Consider the following 22,926-nt stretch of genomic DNA (forward strand, 5'->3'; position numbering starts at 1 on the left):
AATCTGTGCCTTTTCTAGTAAATTAAGACATGGCGCATATGACATGTAAATTAATTTACCTGCGCGACTGACAGGCGCCAGCTCTGTATGATACATGTGGTTATTTTCCTCCCTTTTTTCGGTTTTCACACTTGCTTTCGTTCCTTCCAAAGGAAAATTACTGAATTATGGAATTACTTAATTATTAATATTTAGACGTAGTCTTTAGTGCATGGCACGCCATGAATCTATATCGAGTAAAGACTAATGCTGTGGGACAAAGAACTCCAATTAGTGATGGTCCCATCTGATGCTGAACGGGGCCCATAGACCCCAGGGACCAATTTGGACAGGCACGTGCCTGGTTTTCGCTGGGTTCGCGCGTGTCTATCCAAACACCAGACGCGTTCCTTGGTTGTCCAGGAAACGCACAATCCCGCCATCTGTCACGGTTTCTGCGCAATGATCCCTGTCGTGTAGCTGAGTTTCTTTAACTAGGGAGAACACACATCTATCCATTACCCGCCATAAACAACCGAGTGGGCGGGAAAACCAGACATTTTCGACACGCCCATTTCAGGTCTAAAACACACGGCATATCTGATGGATGATAAATTAATTGTTTAATTTAAAAACATCAAATTAATTCGTAATTTATGGTCCTTTGAAAAAAAGACCTTGCAAATCAGCATTTCCACAACAGACATTTCAGGCTGAACATATTTAAAATATGCTTAGACCTGCTCACTCAAATACTAAGTTAACAGATCTTTAAGTGATACGAGCTCATCTCACAAAACATCTAATTAACATTTTACAGCAAAGACAATGTCGATTATAGATGAGTGATATTACCGCCATCTGCTGGTTGAAGTAAATGAGTGTTCACATTTTAGGAGATGATTTGCAGCATGTGAACGAAACGATGGAATGTTACATGGATAAGAGATAAAACCAACCGACAAATAAGATAAAAGATCCATGCTGTTAAAAATAGTTTGCACGTTCCTTAAACTTGAGTTTACATAGGCGTTAACACGGATATGCAAATCCTGGGTAAACAAACAACGGAGGAAGTTATCTTCTCATCTGCCAAAAATATCATAACCAGTCATATCATAGCAAGTAATTTTTTCCTGATAACGCATCCCGAAATTCTGTAAATCACGAAAATATGATGTAGATGATTTTCAAATACTTTTATCGTGTTTGCTAATAATGAAGAACGGTATCAGGTGAAGATGACTGGATGTTTATAAAACCACAGTATTATACCCAAAGACATGAAGAGACTCTCAGCTGCTCCCAAAAACTCTTTTATATATATAAACTTTATTATATTTGTAAATAAACGTACGCTAGCAGTGAGATGGCTACAAATTATGTATGATTACAATGTTGTTATACACGAGTCACAACGTCACTGAGTGAGTTTTGCGCTGGTAGTGTGTAAACGCAACTTGACACCGAGAGTGCGTTTGGAGGAGAGAGTGAAAGTTTTGACAGTGACATTGTTGGCGGATTTGCTGAGGACACACAAAAAGGTAGGCACTGCAGGCTCTCATGTTTTTTTGTGTCTTAAGATGTATAGCACAGAAGCTACATAAAAATGGATTTCAATATGATTGAATGAAACTATGTATTCATTTATATGCAAAGGTCAACAAATGACTCAAAGTCTGACTCGAAAAAAATTTGATATCACTAGCGGTCAGTAAAGTGTAATGGTTTGCTGGTCCCCGATCTGAGGACAGATATATTTTAAGTTGCTTTGAAAATCTTACAGAAGATTCTTCATGAAACAAAACTTGTTTGGCAAGGTTAGATATATACATATTTGTAAACAATGTGTCAAGAAGCTGTTGCTGAAGGTTTCGTGACAGGTACTTTATGACTGGTCCTACTGTATGATGTAAAATTGTACAGCTAGTATTGTACCAATAGTATTTTATGCATCCCATCAAAGTATTGCTATCAGGACACGACTACATCTGTATTAACAATCTTAATTCTGCACCCCCAGAAACAAAGTTAAGGTTTTATATTTTCTGTGAGTGTGAGAAGGTTATTGTTTAAGATTTTCACCTGGCTCCAGTCAACCTCTTAGTTTTGGCAGCTATTACTGCCTAATAAAAATTTAACTGTCACTGTAGTGCTCATTAGGACTGGAGGATGAGACAGTATGCAGTTAGTACAACAAAAAATGAAAAATAATTAATAATATTAAGTAAATTTAGTCACCCTCATGACATTCCAAACATGTTTGACTTTCTATATACTGTGGACCAGAAAAGAAGATCTGAAGAATGTTTGTCCTGCTCTCTGCCATACAATTAAAGGCGACCATAAAAGTCATCCATAATGCAATATATTCTCTCTCTCTCTCTCTCTCTCTATATATATATATATATACATATATTATTACTATTATTATTATTATATTCTGTGTTATAGATCCTTTGAAATCATTTGATAGCTTTTTGTGAGGAACAGAAAAAAATTTAGGCTGTCATTCCTCGAGAGTCTAAATGTTCCCCATTTACCTTCATTAAATTAAAAAGGTCAGCTTGGGCAGTCTGCTGTAAATAATTGCTGATTGTTCCATGGAGGAAATGAAAGTCATACAGGTTTTCAAAGACATGAAAGTGGGTGTGATGAATACACATTTGAATACATATAGAATTTAAATTTTTGGGTGAACAGTTCCTCTAAGCAAACATGTGCAAAGGCCAAACTTTGTCCCATCGGTTCAGCAGTGTTGACCTATACCATGGGGTAAGTTGAGTCATATGGGGTAAGACAAATCAAAAATCAAGCATAAAAAATAAGTAATAAATTATCTCATTCCAAGTTCTTTTCTTTTGCAATTTGCAGTTTGCATCATATTTTCTTAAAAATATCTGTAAATCATAAGGGAAATGATTTCACATTCATATAACTTACTGAATATTTGACCACCTAACAAATGTACACGGTTTGCTAAATCAAGAGGGTGCTCATTTTTCACAGCAACTCATTTGACCCCACAGTGGTCCTAATGAATTGTAAGTTTCACTTACAGTGTTTGCGGTTGTGATCCACTTACTGTAAGCAATGTCACAGTTTTGCTTACGGTGGTTTCTCAAGTTTCATTGAAATGTAGACATTTGTAGTAGAGAAATATGTTGAGTGTGCTAACATTCTCATTGATATTGTGCAGCTGAAGTTCAGTGTTACACGTGCCATTAAAATAAACACAGCCTCTGTGTTGTTTTCATACATGGATTTACTCCAGAAGTAAATTAGTTGCCTTGGGTGTTCTTCTATATGCTTTGAAGCAGAGATCTTTTCTTTACACCCAAATTTCTTGATAGAACAAGCACTCTACATTTTGCCTGTCAACCCAGTATTAGGTATGATAAATGTCAAGCCCTTTCTCCACAGCAACTCATGGCTGTAATTTAACAGAGGTAAGAGAAGCCAGACTACCAGGCCAGCAGAAATGTGATTTATTGTGCTGGACGTACCCTGAAGCTGACACTTAGATTGGTATGGCAGTTAAAAACTGCAGTTTGTATCTGTTTTAGCTTGTATACCCAGACGTGAGCTTTCAGCATTAATTAAGTTATTAACCACAACATGAGTGGATGACACAACTACAGCCTGTGAAATTCGACGAGGAGCTTGCACGAAAAATATCATTGGATGAGTGCAGTTGATCCTCTGTATCTCATGTGTTGCCTTGTGTCAGTGTGTATCAATGAATGTTCACACCTGTCTGTAAGCGGTGAAGTGGACCGTAAGTCTCTGTGTGTGTGTGTTTTAGAACTACGTTCATCTTGGTGTGTGTATGTGTGAACATAAAGCCTCTTTTTGTGTGTGGCTTTGGATGAAAACCTCTTCCTCTCCTCCTGTCTGAGTATGGTCAGGTTGCAGTGTAGGTGTGAATGTGGCACCTGTGTGCTGTAATCCTGCTGTGTGGGCTTCCCATGCTCCATCGGTCAGAGGCTCAGCCTTCATCACTGACACACACAAAGTACTGCAGTTCAAGTCATGTTCACATTTTGCTGTTCTTTAATCAGCCATTCGGCCAATTCTGTCTATTACTTTTGCACATTTCTACATCATGCTTGTCAACCTTGTGCTCGACAGATCATGCTTTATTTGTCATAACTGTTTTTCCATTTTCAGGAGTGTGACTAAACTATAATTGTGAAATTGTAGTGTGCTTAAAAACCATGGTGCTCTAGATATATGTAATTGCAGACGATGTTGATACTTAATAGGATAGTTCATCCATAAATTAAAATTAATTAGACATCCGTTAATCTACAGAATGCACATTACGATATTTTTGAGGAAATCCTCCTTTTGAGGAAAGCCTCAAAAAGGTTTTCTGACCCTTCATAGACAGCAACGCAATAGGCCCAGAAAGATAGTTAAGGACATTGTTAAAATAGTCCATGTGACATCAGTGGTTCAACTGTAATGTTATGCAGCTACAGAAATACTTTTGGTGCACAAAATTGCAAGCTGTACATAAAATAGTCTTCGTAAACATGTTTGAAAATTTCAACAGAGAGGATGATGTGCAACTTTTTGCCCAGCCTTATTTATTTAAACCAGAATATACAGATGATGAACTAAGAAAGATGGACGTTCTATGAAATTGTTGAATGAAGTCGTTATTATTGTTTTCTTTGCTCATAAGAAGTGTTCTTGTAGCTTCAAAAAATTAAGGTTGAACCACTGATGTTGCCTGGACTATTTTAATGGTGTCCTTACTACCTTTCTGGGCCTTGAATGTAGTAGTTATGTTGCTGTCTATGCAGAGTCAGATAGCTCTCGCATTTCAACAAAAATATGTTAATTTGTGTTCAGAAGATGAACGAAGATCTTATGAGCTTGGCACGACACAAGGGTGAATAATTAATGACAGAATTTTCATTTTTGAGTGAACTGTCCCTTTAAAGGAGAAGTTCACTTTCCGAATAAAAATGTACTGATAATTTAGTCACCCCCTTGTCATCCAAGATTTCTTCAGTTATAAAGAAATTATGTTTTTTAAGGAAAACAGCTCAGGATTTCTCTCCATAGTGGATGTCTATGGTGCAAGTTTGAACTTCCAAAATGCAGTTTAAGTGCAGTTTCAAAGGGCTCTAAATGATCCCAACTGAGGGAGTAGGGTCTTATCTAGTAAAACGGTTATCAGTTATTTTCTGAAAAAAAAAAAAAAAGTTACATACTTTTTAACCTCAAATGCTTGTCTTGTCTAGCTCTGTGTGAACTTTGTGTATTGCGGTTCAAGACAGTTAGGGTAGGGCGGAAAACTCCCATCTCATTTTCTTCTCCAATTTCAAAATCATCCTACATCACTGTTTTACCTTTTTTGTAAAGAGCGTTTGATCTTCTTTGCACGTTCACTTAGTAAACACTGGGTCGGTACTTCTGCAGTGATGTATGACGATTTTGAAGAAAATGAGAAAAAATAATATATAAAAAACTATATAAATTATATGTACATTTTTGCTCTGGAAGTGAACTTCTCTTTTAAATACATTGTCCATATATTTGTACTGTCATATTTTAGAGTGAAGAAATTGAGACTCAAAGACCCAAAAGTAATGTCTAATTCATAAATGAATTATTCTTTTGAAAGACCCGGCTAAACTGGCTCACTGAATATGCATATTTCCCTGTTATATAGTAGGTGAAAAACAATAAGATGTGACTGGAATGTCAGAATTTACAGTATTCATAAAATAGTAGGCAAAACGTACCCCAGTGACCCCAACTGAGACCTTATATAAAAGCTTCTTTTGCGATTTCTCCCTGCTCACATGAAACCACTGTAAACATACCCAACATCTCATCAGCCCTCACTGTATGCTGTGGAGGACAACACCTAACTGTTTCAGAGTTTATGTATCTTACTCTCCTCTTCCTCAGCAACCTTCTCCTGGCAAGCTCTCCAACATCAGGCCCCGAGAGCTTCTGGTCATCCAGCTTTAATAAAATAAATGGGGCTGGACTTACATTTACCACTATTTCTCTCTGTGCCAGTTTCAATTGCACACATCTGCCCTGCAGGTGTCTACTCTCCTTCCTCTGTCTTACAAGACCATGGCAGTTATGGGAAGCAGGGGCATGTTTCTACATGTGAAAGGCCCCTCTGATGAATGGTTGCCTGAGTAGGGGGGAAATTACAGGACAGAGCATTCTTCAGTTGCTAGGGATTGAAGTAAGACTTGTACATTAAATCCTACCCTGAGCTGGTATTCATCTGTTTGTGTTTCCCTTTTTCCATCCAGTCTAGCATGACAAATCGTAATGGTTTTTGCTACACAGCAAATGAGTGCACACCTCCAAAATTTTCTAAATCTTTTAATCACACGATTGCTGAGAAGATTTTGATATGCTTATGATATGTTGCACAATACCATGGCATCATTTAGACATGGCAATAGCTGATTTTAAAATAGTATTAGCACTAATTCACTCTATTTATCTCTACTTATCTAATCCTTACGCCTGTTTGCCTGTCTGCAATATTAATGTTTCTCTTTCATTGCTTTGGTCAGTTTTAAAGAACAGTTGGAATGTGGTAGATGTGCATCATTAGGTACAGTATAAATCCAGCAGTGGTTGAGGTAAAATCAGACAGTGGCCCATATAGAGAAGCAATGAGAGAACAGATGTGCTGCTATAATTCATATGTGCAGCACATTTAATAGTCCCATTGCTGCAAAGGGTATGTATGCTAGATTATTCCTTCAAAGAGGTGATGGACTTGATCCAATTGGAGTTGTTAACCTGGTTTCTTTTAAAACATACACTACCATTCAAAAGTTTGATCAAAAGAGAGGCAGAGAAACAACAAAAAAGCCATTTTTTTGGAAGTTTTAAACGATGTTATCATTTTAGAAACAACATTTGTTTAAAGTTCCCTTCTTTCATTCTCTATCCAGCAGTCCACCTGAGTCAGTATGAATGGTCCCTTCATTCCCAGACGGGAACCAGGGCCTGACCTCTCCTGTCTGCACCAGTACAATGAGTGGCTGGCATGTAGGCATGAGTCCAGTCTACTGCCCATGAAAGAAGACCTGGCCACCTGGCTTAACAGAATCCTTGGTAAGAAAATAAAAGCATGTTCTTATTTACATACCTATTAGTTATTTAGTAAACTGTTGACCTGTTGATCTGTCATCATTTTCTTACTCTCACGCCATTTTAAGACAATGTGATTTTATTTCTTCTGTGGAACACAAAGGAAGCTATGTTGAAAAATTATGATAACAAAACAATTTTGGTCACCAAAAAAAAAATAATAATAATAATAAAAAAAAAAACAGCAACAAAGATGGAGTGTAGTTAACCAGAAGTGGCTGACTGTAGTGTCCGGGCTGGGACACTAAAAACCTCATCTTTAGGGCAACATTGAGTTTTTTACAGCAACTATAAATTGCCTTTGGCAGTTTAACACATGGAAACTTCTAACTGCAGCTTAAGTGTGTCAAGGAAATGTGAATTGGAAGTCACCAGAACCACTTATTTTATTATCAAGTTCTAGGAAACGACGGTGCCTTTTCCTTTTCAAATGCTATTTTCTGTATGTGTTTTGCATTTCAGCTTTACTGCCGTGTCATCATTTATTCAAAGGGTCATGACATGAGAAACCAAATTTCCCTTGATCTTTTGACATAGAAGAGGTCTTTGTATGCTTAAAACATCCTGTTTCAAACCAAGTTTCAACTTAAAATGTCTTTATCATCAATACAAAAAAGGATTTATGTAATAACCCATTATTAGAACCCTCAAAAATGTCTTGTTTGGATCAAAGGGACGTTAAAAGTGACGTCACCCGGGCACCGTTGCATGCATAAACACTGCCTCCAGTGCAAGACATTGATGAATAGTCTTCTTCTCACTACAGGCCCCGCCCACTGACAGTCAGTTGCTTAACGGCTGAATGCGAGTGTTGCGTCGCGTAAAAAAAAGCAAATAGAAATTACAATTACTGCCACTATCTTGTCTACACTGGATGCAATACACAGATGCATGTTCGCTTTCTGAGACAGTCCATGCACTTGAGTCTGTCGTCAATAGGACAAACGGAGTGAAAGAACATTCGTTTTGATGCGTTTGCTTTAAACAGATTGTTCGCGTCTTTGTACAGATATCAGAAGAATCCCAGCATTAAGAACAAGTGGATAGAATATTTTTAATGGCATCACAAACTGTAAGTAAATGATTTCATAATGCTTTGTCTGGAAATGACAGTTTTATTTTGATCATGTTGTCAAAACATTCACAAGCAATAGTGAGAGGACGCTGATACAGTTTCCTATGGAATGACATTAGCCAATCATAACAGTGGCCAATTCCTGACAAGCCTTAAAGGACCCACCCCTTAAAACAGATCGTTTTAGACAGAGAGTCAGAATGGGGAATGAAAATAATTGTTTTTTGTGCAAAAACACCTTATAACATTATAAGTAAACCTCAAAGAACATATTAAAATAATAATAATAATAATGAAAAAACATGTCATGGCCCCTTTAAATCTTGTAAAGGACTCACGTCCATATATCTCAAGGTTACCACTTTCCCCGTTCCCATTGCTTGGTGTCATTGCAAAGGATAAAATCTTATTTACACAATCAGATCCTGATTAAATCTTGCACAGGCCAACAGGTAAGGATTATTCTGTCTGCCTGTCAGATCAGGAATATCATGGTGTTTACAGACAGTCATTTTAAATAGAATTCCCTAAATTCCTCTGCACCTCGATCAATGGGACATGCCCTGATGAGACCCCAAAGCAGGAATTGCCTTTCTCAAACAGACCAGGATATGATATGTCTTATACTTGTCCCTACGTGTCTTGACCTATGTTATTTGTTGTTAAAAGCTCTTAATACAACTGAGGGCTGAAGAGTCAACACACAGCATGTAAAGAGGTCAAAACACCACAAAACCCTTAAACCAACAGGCTGGTGGTACCTAAATATATAGCAGAGACAAAACAACCTGAGAAATCAGATAAGACGAGATACAACATCAGAGTTGTTATTGTTTTCACTGAAGAAGCTGATGAGGGATTTCTCCTATTAACACACACTTCTCGTCCTCAACTCTTCCTGTTCCTGCGGATTTCAGGGCAGCATTATGACTCTGTGGTTGGCAGACAGCAGGAGATCTCTTTGTTTTCTTACACACTTCTCCCCTGCTCTAAGCTAATGACCGTCCCCAGTCATTCTGCACATCAGGATTTCTGTTTTTGTTGTGGTTTCCCTATGCTGTTGCCTCCTGTATTCCCCCTCCCCAGGCCTCCTACTCCTCCTTTACTATGATGGTAAGCTCCGGTACCACTGCTGTGTTTGAATCTGTATGTACTTAACACCCAGGCCTCAGGAATGTGTCTGCACAGCCGTGAGAATCTCAGAGCGAGTGTACTTAGAGGATTTTTTTGGCCATCTTCAAGTTGCCTTAGGTAGTGAAAGAACAATAAATAAAAGATTGAGAAAATGATTTGCAAGGAAGGTAAAACAACAACAATGAAAATTGTATAGGACTCCATGTAAGGCTAAGTGTCAATATGTATTTTACAGCTACCAGTTCATGCAGTATAATTCATTCAGTGGCTTACTCTTTAGTACTTTAAGTTTGTTTATTGTTCTTTAGCTCTCTCCTAATGCTCATTTGTCTCTCTGAACACTTTCTGCACAGGTTTGGATGTAACAGCGGATAACTTCATGGACAGACTAGACACTGGCGTTGTCCTGTGTCAGCTTGCAGAGGCGCTACAGGAGAAGATGATTCTGGCCAGCAGCGGAAAGGTGCATTAAATAGCATTAAACATTAAAGAGATATCATTAAACATTAGGGACATTAAAGAGTTTACCCAAAAATGAAATTTCTGTCATTAAAGGATTAGTTCACACCCAGAATAAAATTTCCTGATAATTTGCTCACTCCCATGTCATCAAAGGTGTTCATGTCTTTCTTTCTTCACTTGAAAAGAAATTAAGGTTTTTGAGGAAAACATTCCAGAATTTTTCTCCATATAGTGGACTTCAATGGGGATCAATGGGTTGAAGGCCTAAATTGCAGTTTCAATTCAGCTTTAAAGGGCTGTACACGATGCCAGCCGAGGAAGGGTCTTATCTAGTGAAACGACTGGTCATTTTCTAAAAAAAAAAAAAAAAAAAAAAAATAATATACTTTTTAACCACAAATGCACATCTTGCACTAGTTCTGCCATACATGTCTGCGACTTCATGCGTTACGTAATCATGTTGGAAAGGTCACTCGTGGTAGGGTAGGTCAAAAAACTCCATCTAATTTTCTCCTTCAATTTCAAAATAGTCCAACGTTGTTTTACCTTTTTTTGTAAAGGGTGTTTGACGTTTTTACATGTTGGCTTTGTTAACACTGGGTAGGTACTTCCACCTACGTCATGTGTGACCTTTCCAATGTCACTACGTAATCCAATCTAGTGCAAGATGAGCATTTGCGGTTAAAAAGTATATGCATTTTTTTTTTTTTAAGAAAATGACTGATCATTTTGCTAGATAAGACCCTTATTTCTAATCTGGGATTGTGTAGAGCCCTTTGAAGCTGCACTGAAACTGCAGTTTGGACCTTCAACCCGTTAATCCCCATTGAAGTCCACTATACAAAGAAAAATCCTGCAACGTTTTCCTCAAAAATCGTACATTTCTTTTTGACTGAAGAAAGAAAGACATGAACATCTTCAATGACAAAGGGGTGAGTAAATTATCAGGAAATTTTTATTCTGAAAGTGAACTAATCCGTTACATAATCATGCCCCCAAGGCATTCCAAGCCTATAAGACCTTCATTCATCTTCAGAACACAAATTAAGATATTTCTGAGGAAATCAGAGAGCTTTCTGTTTTGACTGTATTTTTAATCAAATAAATGTAGCATTAGTGAGCATAAGATCATTCATTCCCATCATTAGTTGTGTTTTGCACTTTGTGTGAAGTCTTGATTTAAAAAATATCACTCTATTACTGTCTCATTTTGAAGACTGCGAGTGCGAGGTCTAATTTGTCAGCCGCATACATCATTGTTGATGTCTCATTTCAGAAAAGTAGCCATTATAAAATTGACTGTTATTCCTCATGAGTTGCTGTAATTTCTTTCATACTCTGGAATGCAATGGTTATTTTTCTGAAAAGCAGCGGAATCAGTGATGAATGTGGCTGAAAAATGTTTCCTATCAATTTTTCAGCCTCTGAATGTGACCTTCACCTGTCTGCATCTGTTTTCTCAGCTGAAGACTTACAGAGAATTGCGAGCACTGGCAGGAGAAGGCTTATTTTTGAACAATATATAGTTGATGTCAAAAGTTTACATACACATTACAGAATCTGCAAAATGATAACTATTTCACCAAAATAAGAGGGATCATACAAAATGCATGTTATTATTTATTTAGAACTGACCTGAATAAGATATTTCACATAAAAGACTTTTACATGAAGTCCACAACAGAAAAAAATAGTTGAATTTATAAAAAAGTTTACGTGCATTTGACTCTTAATACTGTGTTGTTACCTGAATGATCCACAGCTGTATTTTTTTTGTTTAGTGATAGTTGTTCATGAGTCCTTTGTTTGTCCTGAACAGTTAAACTGCCCGCTGTTCTTCAGAAAAATCCTTCAGGTCACACAAATTATTTGGTTTTTCAGCATTTTTGTGTATTTGAACCCTTTCAACAATGACTGTACGATTTTGAGATCCATCTTTTCACACTGAGGACAACTGAGGGACTCATGTGCAACTATAACAGAAGGTTCAAACACTCACTGATGCTCCAGAAGGAAAAACGATGCATTAAGAGCCAGGGGTGTAAACTTTTGAACGGAATGTACAGAAGTACATTTTTCTTATTTTGCCTAAATATCATATTTTTTCATTTAGTACTGCCCTTCAGAAGCTACAGAGGATACTGTACACGTTTCCCAGCAGACAAAATTAGTTGAATTTACCCTGATCTTCATATTGAAAAATGTATAACACCCCAGCTCTTAAAGCATAATTTTTGCAACAGTATGTTCTTTGTAAAAGAAATTAGCTAAGATTAGCTAACAATGATCTGTTGTGTTATTTATACTGCAAAATATTCAAATGTGCACATATTAAGCTAATTAGAGATATATTGGGTTTTTTTGTGTCCTATAGCCCTTTATTCGCCGTGTGATTCGCTGGCGGCCTGATGCAGCCTCTGGATCATTCTTTGCCCGAGACAATACAGCTAACTTTCTGTACTGGTGCCGTAAAATTGGAGTGGAGCAATCACACCTGTTTGAATCTGAAGATCTTGGTGGGTATTCAAATGAGCATCTTATCATGAGATGTGTAAATGCTTTTGTTTGTATATTTTAGATATATACCATCTTTGTGATTAAGCAGACTAGATCCTTTGGTTTCAAAACAAGTGGCATTTGCTTATAAGTCTGTGAGGTGCTTCAGCAAAAATCCTGAGAAAATCTGACCATGGACTCATTTTAAGCACAGAAAGATCAGTCTTTCCCTCGTTCATTTTTACACTTATGAGATCATTAAGTGAGACGTCTGGTTAAAATAAGCCTTACTTTCTGTCTATGCAGGCTGTTGTCCTGTGGGGTTGTTGCCCTAAAGAACTGCTGAATAGACAAGCAGTATCAATATCTGTGTCATTCCACTGTTCATTGCATCACACCCTTCGCCCCCACTGTCCATCACTGTGAGATGAATAATAGATAGAAAGAGAAGGGAATAGAAATGAAAGGACAGCAGGTCAGAGGAAAAATGGGGAAAGAAAAAATAGGGTCAAAGATAGATAATACAATACAATAATAGATAAAATGAAAAGGAGTGCACATTGAAAGGTTTTGAGAGGATAGATAAAACATGCAGCGTTCAAGAGTGAGCTAGTGTTCAATAACTGTTATATAAACAACAAAACCCTTTTGTCAGTCTTTTAGTTTTGGTAGGTTTACAGGTTTATAGATCATATTACACTAAGAAGGGGCTGAAATACTATAGTTTTAGAACCTGAGGGACATTTGCAGTGACAGAATCAGTGTTGATTTAACTTTGGGTCTTTTGAGTCTTTTGAGAAATGGATTTCATGAACTGTTTGACATAAGTGAACATGGTTTTCTCAAATTGAGAAAGATAACATTCTGTGTTTATTTTAACTTCAAACCAGTCTATAATGATAGGCTCTTATTAGGACTGTTAATCTAGCCAGCATTAATCATAGCTTTCAAAATGGGGCTACATATGATTTTTCCATTGTTTCTTTGTTTTCATAAGCATTCACACATTCAAAACTTGTCAGAGCGTAAGGGAGACAGATTTTTGTTTTTGTTCTTCATGATACAAGTTTCCACACCCTTTAAATCCCTTGAATTAGCGTCTTTGTGTTTTCCACTTTTCAAATGCACAACAAAGGCATCACTATTATGCGTGCAAATTTTGACTACAAAGTTTGTTTTGTGTCTGCATTGCAAAGGGTCATGGGTTGGGAAGCTCATGCAAATATCTTTTAATGACTTTATGCTGTCTTTATGGCTGATGAAAATCCTCTGCAGAGTGTAGTATGGCTATTATCTCCTTAAGACAAATCAGACTTTTTACTCAGTATTTGTATCTTGTTTTCCAGTAAAAATATCTAAACATCCTTGAAAATTGAACTAAATTTAGTGAGGAGAAAATTCTTTGTGAATTGGGTAAGAAAAATAAATAAGAAATAATAAAATAAAAAAATATATATATATATATTTAAAATAATAAAAATAATAAATTCTTACCCCACTGGCAAATGTTTTTCTTATATTAAACATAAAACCTATTATTATTATTTGTCATTGTAAAAATGACTTTAGTAAATGTATTTTGTTTTAAGATGTAGATATTTTAAAATCAAATTTTTTTAAATAAAAAAAAAAAAGATTTTCTCGAAAGATTTTGTATCCAAAGGATTTCCGAACTGTCATCTTCATTCACTTTACAGAGTTATGATACTGTTACTTGAGAAAGTTTAGTGTTATTCAGCTGAATAGACATATCAAATGTCTTTTTGCTTTGGGTATTTTTGCATGTGTCCATCAAAGCCCTTGTCTGTTGTCCATTGTTACGCCCAGAGTACAGTATATGTTTGAGCTGACATCATAGGCCTCTGAAGATTTTGTTGTGTGAATGACAATGTATTTATTTCACCAGTTCTTCAGAAGCATCCCAGAGATGTGTGCCTGTGTCTCATGCAACTTGCGAGAATTGCTTCCAGGTGAGTTCCTTTGATCCTTTAAAGTTGTTTATATCACGTCATCATTATATAACCGTCTCATTCGGTTATATCATCTCATTCGAGCTGAAAAAACGTTCCCCCTCAGGTACGGCATTGAGCCACCTGCACTGGTCAAGCTGGAGAAAGAGATTGAGAAAGAAGAAGATGAGTCTTTGTCACCATCCATGTTCTTCGCCTCACCTCTGCCGTCTCCCTCCACCCCACCTGTTTTTTTCCCTCCTGATCCAGAACCCCCTCCAGTCTCAATCCCCTCATCCATCTCTCCTCCTCCTGACCCCTCTCCCTCTCCTCCTCTGGCCCCTACCCCTCCCCCAGAGTCCACATCCATTTTCACTGACCCAAACACCCAGTCTGAACCTCAGCAAACTTCACCAACTCCACCATCACCCATCAGGACACCCGTCAAATCAACACCACCCTCACAGTCAAACAGCCTTGTGAAGACTAGTGGGAAAAAGAGTAGCGGTAACCTGCTGGATGAGATTGTGAGTATTTCAAGTCGTACGCTGTATGCGGTTTCCCAATCCTTGAAATACTGGTGCGTGAGTTTACATTGATTATTAAAAGCATGTTTTCTTTGTTCTTTGTTTGTTTGTTTCAGGTGAGACGGATATCAGAAGATCCACCATGCAAATGCCCAGTCAAATTCTGCATTGAGAAGCAGCCTAAAGGTCATTATCGTGTTGGAGACAAAGTCCTCTATGTCAGGGTATGTAATGCTCTTTCCACCACAGACTGCCTTCTTTACACAGGTTTAGCTGAGGGAAAATGTATTCAAATGCATTATTATTGTTATTGCACACATTTGAAAGATACAAAGCGATATGTAAAATCAGGTTTCATTGTTTTTTATAAGTATCAACGTGTCAACAAGCTCTGCCGGGTTTTCGGTGTTTCTTTAGAAGAACAAATATTAGTTTTGAACCTGAGCGAACACAGTACTCAGTCAAGGCAAAGCCTCATGGGAGCAGGTGTTGCCTGGCAACATGAAGAAAAGGTTCACACCTTTGAATAGGGAAAAAGGAGGTTCAGACTAACAAATGTCTAGGATCAGGGCTAGAATGTCTGTTCATATCAGGAACAGAAGACATATAACACACAAGAAACAACAAAATAATTAAATGCTCAGTCATACTGAAAATTCACATAGAATTTTGCTTATATTAAAACTCAAAGTGCCTAAAAGCTCATGCATGATATTTTGTTGAGGCTTTAAAAAAGGCAAATGCATCTAAACCCTACAGGGAATAGTTTAATTGTTAACAGATTTGCAACGTGGTCTAATGTGGGACTCATTACATGCTTAATTAAATATATTGAAATACACTTACTATTAAGTAGCACATGTATATTTGTAGCAGTAGCCAACAATACATTGCATGGGTCAAAATGACTGATTTTTCTTGTATGCCAAAAATCATTAGGATATTAAGTAAAGATCATGTTCCATGAAGATATTTTGTAAATTTCCTTCCGTAAATATATCAAAACTTAATTTTTGATTAGTAATATGCATTGCTATGAACTTCATACGGACAACTTTAAAGGCGATTTTCTTAATTTTTAGATTTTTTTGTACCCTCAGATTCCAGATTTTCAAATAGTTGTATCTCAGACAAATATCATCCTGTTGTAAAAATAAAACAAGCCTTCAGATGACGTATAAATCTCAATTTCAAAAAATGTACCCTTATGACTGGTTTTGTGGTCCAGGGTCACATATGTAACATACTATTTGACATTAATAGCCACGAACCCCTTAAGCTGCTTGTGAACATTAATAAGAACTTATCTTGCTTTTGTCATTTTGCCTTTGCTTTCAGCCACTAACCAAACCTTCAAATCTACTCTTATAAAGTCTAATTAAACCAATGATTGACACCTGGGGGTTATCTGAAGCAACAGAAGTTACAATGCACCTTTTTAGATTATATACTTTCAAGATCGCAAAAGTTACCAAGCAAGCAGAATTCATCTATATGTTGGCTACTGATCTAGTCATTAGCAGCGTGAATGCATTCAGAGACTTACAGCCTCGCTTTTGTTGGCTCCACCCTTCCCTTTTATGATTTTTCAATCAGACAAATCTTTTAGGGAAACAGTATGTGTGCCTGAGGAAGAAAAGCAGCCGCTTTCTGTCAGAGGTCCAATTAGAGAGAGAGGTTTACTGTAGCACTCAAAGAGAAAGAGAAGGGGAGCTTTTAATATCATTTCTCATGTTCTTTTTCTTTTTTTTTTTACTTTTGTTGTGACATCCCATGCTAAAATGAAAGAGACGGAAGATCCATTAGATCATCACAATAGCTGAGCTGTGTAGCAGAAGGGGTGAAGAATTGTCAAATCATTAAGAAATACGTTTCATGCCATGTCTGTCATTAACAGCGATGTTAATGGGATCATGAATACTACTTGCTTCAGCTCTGACTTGAAAGCATATTGCCATTTTAACAGTGACTGTTGAAAGCTGTTTACCTTATATCTGACATAACTCTTCTTTCACCGATACCACATTTACAGTAAATGAATAGGCTATGCCTGATACAAGCGTCACACCCTTTTATAGATTTTTAAACATTCATGTATTTGCTATTCATGTTCCACTAAGTTTATGTGTCCTGATCTGTTCAGTAATTAAGCACATATTCACTATTCATTGTTGCTACACAAAAGGCAGATTAAGGGTAAGATATGAATCCAGGTGGATCGAGGAGAGAAGCAGCTAACAAAACAAGCAAAACTAACAAGGCCCTAGTAGTCTTGTTTCTGTGTCTATAGCTGCTTGGTGTGCTTCAAATAGCTTTTCCTGTGTGTACAAATTAGAGGTAATCTTTTTTTTTACGCTGACAATACTACTGTATTTGGCATCTCAGCCATTTCTTTTACCATACATGTTGCACTTCACTAATATGTGACCCTGGACCACAAAACCAATCATAAGTAGCACAGATATATTTGTAGCAAAATCCAACAATACATTGTATGGGTCAAAATTATTAGTTTTCTTTTATGCCAAAAATGATTAAGATAATAAGTAAAGATCCAAGAAGATATTTTGTAGATTTTCCTACCGTAAATATATCAAAACTTAATTTTTGATTAGTAATATGCATTCCTAAGAACTTAATTTGGACATCTTTAAAGGTGATTTTATCAATATTTAGATATTTTTGCACCCTCAGATTCCAGATTTTTTAAATAGTTGTATCTTGGCCAAATATTGACCTACCCCAACAAACCATACATCAGTGGAAAGCTTATTTATTCAGATGATGTAGAAATCTCAATTTCACAAAAAGTGACCCTTACGACTGGTTTTGTGGTCCAGGGTCACATATAAAGGTGTGCATATAACATTCAGGGTTTTTAGTACACATACTAGCTTGTTTGAACAGCTCTATTCAGATAAGGAAATAAAAGCTACAGTCTGCCATCTAGCGGTCAGCGTGTTAACAACAGCACAAGTGCTCTCGACTCTTCCACATTAATTTTTCAGTAGAGAAAAAAGGCGACTGAAAAAGACTAAAATCAATTTTGCAGACATCATATATAATGAGAACGAGAACAGTGGCTGAAAGAATGTTGCGAATAATTCGGAATGAGTCTGGAATTTTGCCACGCAGGGGTTCAGAACAAACATACAGCATTTAAATAACACGTGATGTAACATACTGCCCACTCCATTGAATTAGTGCGTAACGTATACTTTCATTCTGAATTGCCGACTGTACGGGTCAGATTCGATAAAGGTTTGACTGACGCGGGGTTTTCTTAAACAGACTCCCCCTCCCGCGCGGTTCTCTCGTGTATTTGTTAATTCTCGCTCGCCTTCACCTCCTCTGTCAGCCCTGACATTTTAATCTTCTTGGAAACAGCTGAGACTGATCAGACCGCATGGTGATTAGAATTACCCTGCTTGGCACGTGCGCGCGCGTGTATATATCCCTCTATTAGGATGCATCAAGCTAAAAGGGTTTGGAGGGGTGGGAGGGGCAAAACATATAAATCTGGTTGTATTACCAGCAGCTTAACAGCTCTGTAATGAGAGGGTCAAGACTGATAAGGTGGTGGGGAGGAGGGAATAGATGACTGTCGGTGCCTCAGGGGACAGAGACACATTTCTCAGGAGACGTGACCCTTCCTGTGCGCTTGTTCTCAGTTTCAATGCATTTCTATTTCGCGTTTCTTGTTCTTGCTCGGGAGCCGTTGCCGTGGCAGCGAGCGAGCTTCACGCCAGGCGTCGTAGGTGTGTGTATGTTTGAAAAGCGAGTGTGTATGTGTGGATAGATTTGTCCTGTGCTGGTGCTCAGCTGGTGTCATGAGGTGGTGTTTCATTAGGCTTAATGAGATTTTAACTCTCTCTCTTTCTCTCTCTCTCTCTCGTTCTCGTTCTCTCTGCTGGCTGGGATCATTTGCCTTTCATCAGATCTACTGCATATTAGATGTAGACTTTAAATATTTTATGAGGGAGGAGGGAGGTGGTATTAGGAAGATCATTAAAAAAGCGTCTTATAGACATGGAAACTAACAGATTTAGACCTTAAACATTGTTATATGAAGTTTGCCTTGCTACCTTTCGAATATCTTTTGTGTACATTTTGTTTTATCCTTTTCCTAGTTTCATACTATGGTTTTCCCACAGATGTGGCACTTTTGACACCATGACGAACAATAACAAAGTTAGCATAGTTATTGTATTTACCAAGGAAACGGTGTCGGTGATGAGCATCAGATGCTTCAGATACAGTATGAGACATAATGTATGAATAAAACAATTTTAAAAAATCAAGGTAAATAACACTTCTGAGCATATTTTTATCGTATGTCATTGGCAATAATTTCATGACACATAAATGGTAGAAATCTTGAAAGAACAAAGTCAAAAACGGGCTGTCCATGCAAAGCCAGAGCTTTCCCCATCCGATCTGTTTTTTTCCCTCATTCTTCCATAAACATGGCGTCGTCTCAAGAAGGCGTAGGTTACACACAAAACCACTGAAACTCAAGTATGTTTAACTGCAGACTGGCGGGAACTCCAAAAGTGGGCATAACCTCCAAAATGGGGCGGGGTCTCGTCACGCAAATACTTTCCTCATTGGCTCTGGCTTCAGCCTGTTGTTATTGACTTACATTTCAAAATTAAACTTTATAAATTAAACATTGTTTGTAGTTGATCTCAAATCCCCATCCCGGGGCTTAAAATTCGCAAGGTAGGAGTGGGTAGTGATGCTGGATGTAACTAAAAAGGTCAAATTTTCCGGTGAGCTCCGGTTGGGGAGTTACAGAACGGCCCGACGATCTCATATCGCATAATCTTATTAACTGTTTATCTGCCACGCTATTCAGCGCCAATTCTGCCGTGCAGTCAGTTTCACTGGTTAAGGTTAGTGTAGGGTGTGGGGTAGGTTTAGGGGTTAGCATTTGTGTAGCATAGTGTAGGAAATCAACACTGTGATTGACACAACCAATAAAATCTGTAGAATCAGCTGTGGGGTGGAGTTTGCCTTGAAGTGGATTGGGGGGAAAAATTGCGCATGCGTGTCATGTGCCTGTCTGTCAAAGGGAGGAAGCCACGCCCTATTTTGGAGTTAGCATTAAGTCAACAGAAGCATGTAGTTCGCCTTTGTTGTTGTTGCTGTTACATGATGCAGCGGTGTCTGACTAGGGGCGAGATGTGGGATGATGACATTATCGTTTCAGAAAATATACGATTCGGCTGTAGAACACGAAAACGCAAAGGTCCTGTTTTCAGATTTATCCACTCTGGGACCCGGTTTCAAAAAATATCGGTTTCAGGCCTTTAAAATGCTTGATCCATTTGGATCCATAATCTGAGACAGATTATGCCCTTTTTACAATATGTAATATTGTCCCCAGAATGTGTGTGTGAAGTCTCAGCTCATTTTGAAAATGCATATTTTGAGTGAAAGCAGAAACTTGCTGTTTTCTGAGCACACACATCCGAAGCATGTGCACAGAAAGCAGCTGTCACATAGCATGTAAGTAGTAAACCAAGTTCTCTTTCATGTCTTATTGCGCTTGACAAAAGCACACGAGTTTGTTAAAAACACACAAGTTTTGTCGGCACTAACAGCCTCACGGTTAGTGCGCCAACATACAGCGCAATTGCGCTCACAGCGACCCGAGTTCGAATTCCGGCTTGTGGTCCTTTGCCAATCCCACTCCCCTCTCTCTTCACCCGATGCTTTACTGTCTACTCTACACTGTCCTGTACAAATAAAGGCATTAAAAAGCCTGTAAATAAATCTTTAAAAAAACACACGAGTTACAAAATTAAAAATAGTTCCAATCAAAGCTGCAGCACGTCTGCCAGAAACACAGTGGTGTTACCTTAATGAGTGCAAGTTTTTGAATGATTCAGAAACCCATTCATAAAGACTAGTCTTTTGCTGCCACCTACTGGTGGTTTGATTTCATACTTAAAAGTATCATTGCATTTTTCACAACATTTCTTATTTGTATGTTTAAAAAAATATTGAAAACATTAAATTTATAAAATTATTTATGCATTTGAAATTTTGCAATGTAAATGCATTTATAGAGAATATCTGTAATTTAGTCCAGATTGGGGCAATTTTAATGTTTAATAGTTTTTTTTTTTTTTTTTTAATTTATTTTTTGGCATTGGAAAAAATATAGATTTTTGTTTGTAAAAGCTGTCAATTATACTTAGAAAAAAAATCGATATTGGCAGGTCACACTTACAAAAAAATCGGAAATCGGAATCGGCCAAGAAAATTGCAATTGGTGCATCTCTAATGTTTATCTCTATCTCTAATCTTTGTGGCAACAGTGTAATATATAGCCTAGTAAATAAATCAATAAATCCACTGCTTTCTTGTCTCCTCTGAGGCTGGGACTCTAAGCAGTGTTCTGTGCTCATCTGTGCAGCCAAACACAGAACAGTTATAATGCTTTGCTCAAACCTTTGCCATGGTGTTAGAACTGGTACATCACTGTTGCTTGTGAAAACACAATGTCAGTGCTGTGGGTGTAAATGTGCAGATCAAGGTGCAGTAATATTGTAATAAGATCCTCTTGCTACATCACGGGGGTGCGAAATCTGAGCGGCTTGCTCTTTCACGTTTGCGTAAAACAGCTTACCAAAACAAAGTTACTAGGTTGTCCTTTTTCAGGTTTTCTGGGGTGGTAGATGCACCTAATTATATCACCTTAACACGGAAAAAGCCAGATTTTTATATTATGTCACCTTTAAGTAATTTCCTTCAACATGAATTTCACTGTAGGAATTATATTAAACACAATACATGATTTGAATACATGATGTGGTGGAAATAATAGTTTTTTAAGAACAAAGTTTTAAGAGTTTTTATTTTAAATAAATTTACTCTTTTCTCTCTCGTGCTTTCTCACTTTTACAGATGCTGAATGATAAACATGCCATGGTTCGTGTTGGGGGTGGATGGGAGACCTTTGGTACTTACTTGTTAAAGCATGACCCGTGCAAGATGACTGAGATCGCTCGGCCTGGAACCAAAACCTGCAAGCCTAACGGCAGGTCCCCAGTCAAGAGAGAGCTGTCCCGGGACAGTTATTTGGTCGTAGGTACTCATTCTCGCTTCAAGAAGTAATGTGACTCAGTAACTGCTACTTCTGTTAAATCAACAGGCTGATTTTTTTTTTTTTTTTTCCATAAGAGGGAAGCAGCCCAGGTGGCTTGATTTGTTTTTGTTTGTTTTTTTGGATGTTGTAGTTAATATTTTTCTTTAGGGCAGTGGTCTTCTAATATGTCACAGGCCTGTTCTGATAGGGTCGCAGACAGCTTATCAACTTATAAAAAGGATGAAAATGCTTTTGAAAAAGATGAAAAAAGTGAGAAAAAACTGTGCAAGCTGAAAGAAATTGACCATATGACCAAAAAACCACCTGGGATCATAAAACCATTGAAATTTAATTGACACTCAAAGTCTAAGAAATTAAATCAAACTTCTGTTTGTCTGTGCATTTACAAAATTGCTTACGTATTCAGCCCAAGGCATGTTAATGTCGCATATTAATGAATCTATGATTGTATTATTACATTTCAATGTTTAAGTTTATTTTTAAAGAACATTCAGTTTACTTTTATATGATACACAATTTTAATGTACTGGGTCACCATTTGATGTCCAATGTAAAATCTGGCCTGACACAAATATTGACCCATATGTTTTTATAAAGGGTATCTCATATCTCCTGGGTTTTGTTTGCAGATATTAAGAATTTTTCATCTCCCTCTGTCTTTTTATGCTAAATTTTTAAAGCATAAAGGGCAGGATCTCTGTTGAATCATTTACCGGGAAGCCAATATCGATTTACTTAATTTTTATTTTACTGTAACCTTTAATTCTGATTTATGGGTGTTGTATGCTGACTTCACAGAGACATTTCTGTAATGTATTCTCAGTGAGGGTTTAAAGTGAACATGTTCCACAAAGATCCACTAGGTGGTGCCATATATCAAATGATTAACTGTATTTCAGTACTACGTACGTGGCATTACTGCAATATTGCCTTTATATGTGAAATTTGTCTAGAATACTGTGAACATATAGCTATGCAGTATAGAAAGTGTATTAAACATGACCAACCTGCCCCATATAATATATGCTTCCATTCATGTAC

The 22,926-nt window shown here is 37.4% G+C and overlaps 1 protein-coding gene across 1 annotated transcript; it reads left to right on the plus strand.

The window, feature by feature from the left end:
• The first annotated feature begins 1,484 nt into the window (after positions 1-1,484).
• On the plus strand, positions 1,485-22,872 carry gas2b (growth arrest-specific 2b). Its single transcript, XM_051115613.1, has 8 exons — positions 1,485-1,523; positions 6,927-7,089; positions 9,688-9,797; positions 12,171-12,312; positions 14,199-14,262; positions 14,369-14,768; positions 14,885-14,992; positions 21,684-22,872. Exons 2-8 carry the CDS (start codon positions 6,945-6,947, stop codon positions 21,891-21,893), a joined length of 1,179 nt encoding a protein of 392 aa, XP_050971570.1. The 5' UTR covers positions 1,485-1,523; positions 6,927-6,944; the 3' UTR covers positions 21,894-22,872.
• The last annotated feature ends 54 nt before the right edge of the window (positions 22,873-22,926 follow it).

This window comes from Labeo rohita, chromosome 7 (assembly GCF_022985175.1).
Source record: "Labeo rohita strain BAU-BD-2019 chromosome 7, IGBB_LRoh.1.0, whole genome shotgun sequence".
NCBI lineage: Eukaryota > Metazoa > Chordata > Actinopteri > Cypriniformes > Cyprinidae > Labeo > Labeo rohita.